This window comes from Procambarus clarkii, chromosome 1, assembly GCF_040958095.1.
Source record: "Procambarus clarkii isolate CNS0578487 chromosome 1, FALCON_Pclarkii_2.0, whole genome shotgun sequence".
NCBI classification, from domain to species: domain Eukaryota; kingdom Metazoa; phylum Arthropoda; class Malacostraca; order Decapoda; family Cambaridae; genus Procambarus; species Procambarus clarkii.
This window is the reverse complement of record NC_091150.1, coordinates 44,296,085-44,303,508: the sequence shown is the minus strand read 5'-3', so window position 1 is coordinate 44,303,508 and position 7,424 is coordinate 44,296,085. Positions and strand designations below refer to the sequence as shown.

At 51.5% G+C, this 7,424-nt stretch overlaps 1 protein-coding gene across 1 annotated transcript in view; it reads left to right on the top strand.

Annotated features, from left to right (window-relative positions):
• The first annotated feature begins 678 nt into the window (after positions 1-678).
• LOC138363133 (uncharacterized) overlaps positions 679-7,424 on the top strand; it is a 20,298-nt gene continuing 13,552 nt past the window's right edge. Inside the window, exon 1 of the mRNA XM_069322126.1 lies at positions 679-789. Within this exon, the coding sequence (XP_069178227.1) occupies positions 679-789 (111 nt within the window). The remainder of the gene's footprint in view (positions 790-7,424) is intronic.

The window sequence follows — 7,424 nt, the reverse complement described above, 5'->3', positions numbered from 1 at the left end:
TGAACTGACTATAGAAGAAGATGAAAAAAGCACTGGATTCACTTTCCTCAGGGAAGGCCCCAGGAGACGACGGGATTCTGCCTGAAGTTCTCAAGTGCGCTCGTGGACCACTTAAAACTGAGCTTCATGAACTTCTGTGCCAGTGCTGGAGGAAGGGCTCGGTGCCACAAGACATGAGAGATGCGAACATCATCACTCTCTACAAAAATAAAGGTGACAGAAGCGATGTCAACAACTATCGCGGCATCTCCCGCCTCAGCGTCGTCGGCAAACTCTTCGCCAGGGTAATCTTAGTCAGGCTTCAGATTCTTGCTGAAAGATTGTACCCTGAGTCACAGTGTGGTTTCGGAGCAGAAAGGTCGACCAATTATGTGGTGTTCTCCCTGAGACAGTTTCAAGAAAAGTGCAGGGAGCAGAGAAAATCCCTGTACATCGCCTTCATTGACTTTACAGAGGCCTTCGACCTCGTGAGCATGGACGGACTCTTCAAAATCTTGGCCAAAATTGGCTGCCCACCCACCCTACTCAGCATGATACAATCGGTCCACAAGGACATGAAGGGAACAGTCGTGTAGGACGGTTCAACTTCTGAACCATTCAAAATCAACAGTGGTGTTAAACAAGGGTGAGTTCTAGCTCGAACCCTGTTCGTCGTCTTCTTTGCGATCCTTGTCAAGCATGCCTTTGGAACAACCACAGAAGGTATCTATCTCCGTCCAAGATCTGATGGAAAGCGTTATAATGTATCCAGACTCCGAGCATTGCCGAAAGTACAGATGTGAATCCTCAGTGAGTTTCTCCTCGCCGACGATGCGCCGATCACCACACACACAGCAGAAGGCCTGCAGCAGCTACTCAACCGCTTTGCCGCTGCCTGTTCCTCATTCGGCCTGACAATCTGCCTGAAGAAGACACAGGTGATGGGACAAGACGTCATGAGCTACCCTGTATAAACATCGCAGACTATATGCTGGAGGCAGTTCACGAGTTTGTGTGCCTGGGTTCTACAATCTCAGACACCCTTTCCCTGGACACTGAGCTTAACTGGCGTATCGGGAAGGCGCAACAACACTGGCCAGGTTCACAAAGCGCGTTTGGAAAAATGCCAAACTGACAGTGAACACCAAGGCACAAGTCTATATGGCATGTGTGGTGAGTACACTTCTCTACGGCTCGGAATCCTGGACCATGCGCTCTCGCCAGGAGAGACGGCTCAATACCTTTCACATGCTGAACCTGAGACGCTTCCTTGACATCACGTGGAAAGACCACGTCACCAACAACACTGTACTCGAGAGAACAGGAGTCCCTTCAATGTTCACTCTCCTGAAGCAGAGACGCATGCGATGGCTGGGATATGCCACACACATGGAAGATGGCCGCATACCGAAGGACCTCTTGTATGGAGAACTGGCATCAGGAAAGAGACCCACCGGAAGACCTCAGCTGCATTTCAAAGATGCCTGCAAACGCGACCTCAAGCAGATCAAGTTCAAGTTCAAGTATGTTTATTGAGACAAGAAAAAAATACATCTCAAGGGGATAGAGTAGCTAAGGCTATTTCTAACCCCCTTCTCAAGCAGATGAACATTGACATCCATACTTGGGAGGCAGGAGCTGCGGACAAATCTGCCTGGAGATGTAAAGTGCAAAAGGGACTCCAGCAATTCGAGGATGAACTGAAGAGGCAGGTGGAAGATAGTAGACTTCAGAGGAGGTCTCGACCACTGTCAGACGCACCCGCTTCGGCGTTTATCTGCGCTCGCTGCGGTCGGGACTGTCATTCTCGGGTTGGCCTTCACAGCCACAGCAGGCGCTGCATCCAACTAGACTACAACAACTAGATACCTGTAAAAGGTGGATAACCTTTGACCTGTGAAAGGTGGGTGACCGTTGACCTGATAAAAATGGGTGACCTTTGACCTTTGGAAGGTGGGTGCCCTTTGACCTGTAGAAGGTAGGTGTCCTTTGACCTGTAAAAGGTGAGTGACCTTTGACCTGTTGAAGGTGGGTGACCTTTGACCTATGGAAGGTGGGAGACCTTTGACTGATGGAAGGTGGGTGACCTTTGACCTGTGGAAGGTGGGTGACTTTTGACCTGTGGAAGGTGAAAACCTCTGACCTGTGGAAGGTGAAAACCTCTGACCTGTGGAAGGTGAAAACCTCTGACCTGTGGAAGGTGGGTGACCTTTGACCTATTAAATAATAAGTCGCCGCTATACCACCCACGCCACCAGGACCATATATGTTATTACCTCAGATATTGTGGACTGTAGTTTATATGACAAGTATAATGGTGAGGATTACTGCTAGATAGTGTGGTGGTGGTGGTGGGGGCACCGCCACCTGTCCCCAGCACCACCACCTGCCCCCAGCACTACCACCTGCCCCCAGCACCACCACCTGCCCCCAGCACCACCACCTGCCCCCAGCACCACCACCTGCCCCCAGCACCACCACCTGCCCCCAGCACCACCACCTGCCCCCAGCACCACCACCTGCCCCCAGCACTACCACCTGCCCCCAGCACTACCACCTGCCCCCAGCACTACCACCTGCACCCAGCACTACCACCTACCCCCAGCACCACCACCTACCCCCAGCACCACCACCTACCCCCAGCACTACCACCAGCCCCCAGCACCATCACCTACCCCCAGCACTACCACCTGTCCCCAGCACCACCACCTGTCCCCAGCACCACCACCTGTCCCCAGCACCACCACCTGTCCCCAGCACCACCACCTGCCGCCAGCACTACCACCTACCACCAGCACCACCACCTGCCCCCAGCACCACCACCTGCCCCCAGCACCACCACCTACCCCCAGCACTACCACCTGCCCCCAGCACCACCACCTACCCCCAGCACTACCACCAGCCCCCAGCACCATCACCTACCCCCAGCACTACCACCTGTCCCCAGCACCACCACCTGTCCCCAGCACCACCACCTGCCCCCAGCACTACCACCAGCCCCCAGCACTACCACCAGCCCCCAGCACCACCACCTGTCCCCAGCACCACCACCTGTCCCCAGCACCACCACCTGTCCCCAGCACCACCACCTGCCCCCAGCACTACCACCAGCCCCCAGCACCATCACCTGTCCCCAGCACCACCACCTACATCCAGCACTACCACCTGCCCCCAGCACCACCACCTGCCCCCAGCACTACCACCTGCCCCCAGCACCACCACCTGCCCCCAGGACCACCACCTACCCCCAGTACCACCACCTGCCCCCAGCACCACCACCTGCCCCCAGCACCACCACCTACCCCCAGCACTACCACCAGCCCCCAGCACCATCACCTACCCCCAGCACTACCACCTGCCCCCAGCACCACCACCTGCCCCCAGCACCACCACCTACCCCCAGCACCACCACCTGTCCCCAGCACCACCACCTACCCCCAGTACCACCACCTGCCCCCAGCACCACCACCTGCCCCCAGCACCACCACCAGCCCCCAGCACTACCACCAGCCCCCAGCACCATCACCTACCCCCAGCACTACCACCTATCCCCAGAACTTGCACCAGCCCCCAGCACCATCACCTAACCCCAGCACCACCACCTGCCCCCAGCACCACCACCTGCCCCTAGCACCACCACCTACCCCCAGTACCACCACCTGCCCCCAGCACCACCACCTGCCCCCAGCACCACCACCTGCCCCCAGCACCACCACCTACCCCCAGCACCACCACCTGCCCCCAGCACCACCACCTGCCCCCAGCACCACCACCTGCCCCCAGCACCACCACCTACCCCCAGTACCACCACCTGCCCCCAGCACCACCACCTGCCCCCAGCACCACCACCTGCCCCCAGCACCACCACCTACCCCCAGCACCACCACCTGCCCCCAGCACCACCACCTACCCCCAGCACTACCATCTACCCCCAGTACCACCACCTGCCCCCAGCACCACCACCTGCCCCCAGCACCACCTCCTACCCCCAGCACTACCACCAGCCCCCAGCACCATCACCTACCCCCAGCACTACCACCTATCCCCAGAACTGGCACCAGCCCCCAGCACCATCACCTACCCCCAGCACCACCACCTGCCCCCAGCACCACCACCTGCCCCCAGCACCACCACCTACCCCCAGCACTACCACCAGCCCCCAGCACCATCACCTACCCCCTGCACTACCACCTGTCCCCAAAACTGGCACCAGCCCCCAGCACCATCACCTACCCCCAGCACCACCACCTGCCCCCAGCACCACCACCTGCCCCCAGCACCACCACCTGCCCCCAGCACCACCACCTGCCCCAGCACCACCACCTGCCCCCAGCACCACCACCTGCCCCCAGCACCACCACCTGCCCCCAGCACCACCACCTGCCCCCAGCACCACCACCTGCCCACAGCACCACCACCTGCTTGATACCTGCTTGATGGGGTTCTGGGAGTTTTTCTACTCCTCAAGCCCGGCCGTGGCCAGGCTTGACCTATGAGAGTTTGGTCCACCAGGCTGTTGCCTGGAGCAGCCCGCAGGCCCACATACCCATCACAATCCGGTTGGTTCGGCACTTTTTTTAGAAAACAGTCTAGTTTTCTCATGAAGATGTCCACGGTTGTTCCGGCAATATTTCTTATAGTCGCTGGTAGGACGTTGAACAATCGCGGACTTCTGATGTTTATACAGTGTTCCCTGATTGTGCCTATGGCACCCCTGCTCTTCACTGGTTTTATTCTGCATTTTCTTCCATGTCGTTCACTCCAGTACGTTGTTATTTTACTGTGTAGATTTGGGACCTAGCCTTCCAGTATTTTCCATGTGTATATTATTTGGTATCTCTCTCGTCTTCTTTCTAGCGAGTACATTTGGAGAGCTTTGAGACGATCCAAATAATTAGGTGTTTTATCGCGTCTATGCGTGCCGTATATGTTCTCTGTATTCCCTCTATTTCAGCAATCTCTCCTGCTCTGAAGGGGGAAGTGAGTACTGAGAAGTACTCAAGACCGGACAACACAAGTGACTTCAAGAGTACAACCATTGTGATAGGATCCCTGGATTTGAAGGTTCTCGTAATCCATCCTATCATTTTTCTGGCTGACGCAATATTTGCTTGGTTATGCTCCCTAAACGTTAGGTCGTCGGACATCATTATTCCCAGATCCTTGACATGTTGTTTTTCTATTATGGGCAGATTCGATTGTGTTTTGTGCCTCTGTGTTATATTTCAGATCCTCATTTTTGCCGTACCTGAGTACCTGGAATTTATATCTGTTAAACATCATGTTATTTTCAGCTGTCCAATCGAAAATTTTGTTAATATCTGCTTGTAGTTTTTCAATGTCTTCAGCAGAGGTAATTTTAATGCTGATTTTTGTGTCATCTGCAAAGGATGACACGAAGCTGTGACTTGTATTTTTGTCTATATCTGATATGAGAATAAGGAACAGCAGTGGTGCAAGGACTGTATCTTGAGGTACAGAACTTTTAAATGCGCTTGAACTCGATTTTATTTGATTGACTGTTACTCTTTGTGTTCTGTTCGACAGGAAATTGAGTATCCAGCGTCCTACTACCAGTTATTCCCATTGACCTCATTTTGTGTGCTATCACTCCATAGTCACATTTGTCGAATGCCTTTGCAAAGTCTGTGTATACAACATCTGCATTGTGTTTTTCTTCTAATGCTCTAGTGATTTTGTCGTAATGGTCAAGTCGCTGTGAGAGGCATGATCTTCCCGCTCTCAATCCATGTTGGCCTGGATTGTGGAGGTTATTGGTTCCATGAATCTAGTGACCTGACTCCTGATCACTCTCTCAAATACTTTTATTATGTGGAACGTTACGGCAACTGGTCTATAATTCTTTGCCAATGTTTTGCTCCCTCCCTTGTGTAGAGGGGCTATGTCTGCTGCTTTAAGCACATCTGGTATTTCCCCTGTGTCCAAGCTCTTCCTAAACATTATACTGAGTGCCTGTGCTACTGGCACTTTGCATTTCTTTATAAATATTGAATTCCAGGAATCTGGACCCGGGGCTGAGTGCATCTTCTTGAGGTTATCTTGAGATGATTTCGGGGCTTTAGTGTCCCCGCGGCCCGGTCCTCGACCAGGTCTCCACCCCCAGGAAGCAGCCCGTGACAGCTGACTAACTCCCAGGTACCTATTTACTGCTAGGTAACAGGGGCATTCAGGGTGAAAGAAACTTTGCCCATTTGTTTCTGCCTCGTGCGGGAATCGAACCCGCGCCACAGAATTACGAGTCCTGCGCGCTATCCACCAGGCTACGAGACCCCAGGACAATATGCATGGGCATATTGTCAATTTCTCTTTCAAAATTTGTCACGCACGTGTTGATATCAGTTATATTTACAAGGGTTTGGATATCACGCATAAAGAAGTTGTCCGGATCTTCCACTTTCATGCTGTGTATCAGGGTGCTAAACATGTCCTCATACTGCTTTTTTAGGATTTCGCTAATTTCTTTGTCATCCTCAGTGTATGAACCTTCACTAATACGTATACGTCCAATACTGGCAGTGGTTTTTGCTTATGATTTAGCATATGTGAAAAAATATTTTGGGTTTTTCTTTATTTCTTGAATTGCTTTCTGTTCTAGTTGCCTTTCTTCAGTTTGGAATGAATGCTTCAGTCTCTGTTCGATGTCTTCAGTCACCCTGTTTAAATTATTCCGTCTTTGTATGGAAAGTCGTATCTGCTTAAGCATTTCCGTTAATTCCTTCCTTCTTTTGTGATGTCGTACATTGGACCTCTTTCTGGCTTTCCTTAAAGGAACATGTTTCAGACAGACTTCATATGCTTCAGAAGTCAGTTTTTCTATTACTTGTGTAGAATTTGTATTACTTAGAACATTTTCTCATTGAATGTTTGTAATTTCTCTGTATATTTTCTCCCAGTCTATCCTTTTATTATTAAAATTTAATTTATTGAATAACCCTTCTCGCTTGTTGTTTCTCATGGGCCAACTACCTATATTAATGTTAGTTTGCACTTCAATGAGCTTGTGGTCCGAGTACGTAATGTCTGAGACAGTAATGTCTCTGATTAGCTCCTCATTGTTCGTGAATATCAGGTCCAGCGTGTTTTCATTCCAAGTTGGTTCTGTAATCTGCTGACTGAGCGAGAATTTGTCACAGAATCTCAGTAGTTCTCTGACCTGTGGTTGGTTATTTCCAGGTTGATTTTCTGCTATAATGTTATTGTTTACTATTCTCCATTTTAAACTGGGGTAGATTGAAGTCCCCAAGGAAGATAATATATGGTGCTGGGTTTGCTAGGTTATCAAGGATGTTCTCTATTTTGTGGATCTGTTCAGTGAATTCCTCAACTGTTGCATCTGGCGGTTTGTATATTAAAAAAAATAATCAGATTTATATTTTCTACCTTGATTCCAAGTACCTCTACCACCTCATTGGTCGAATTCAAGA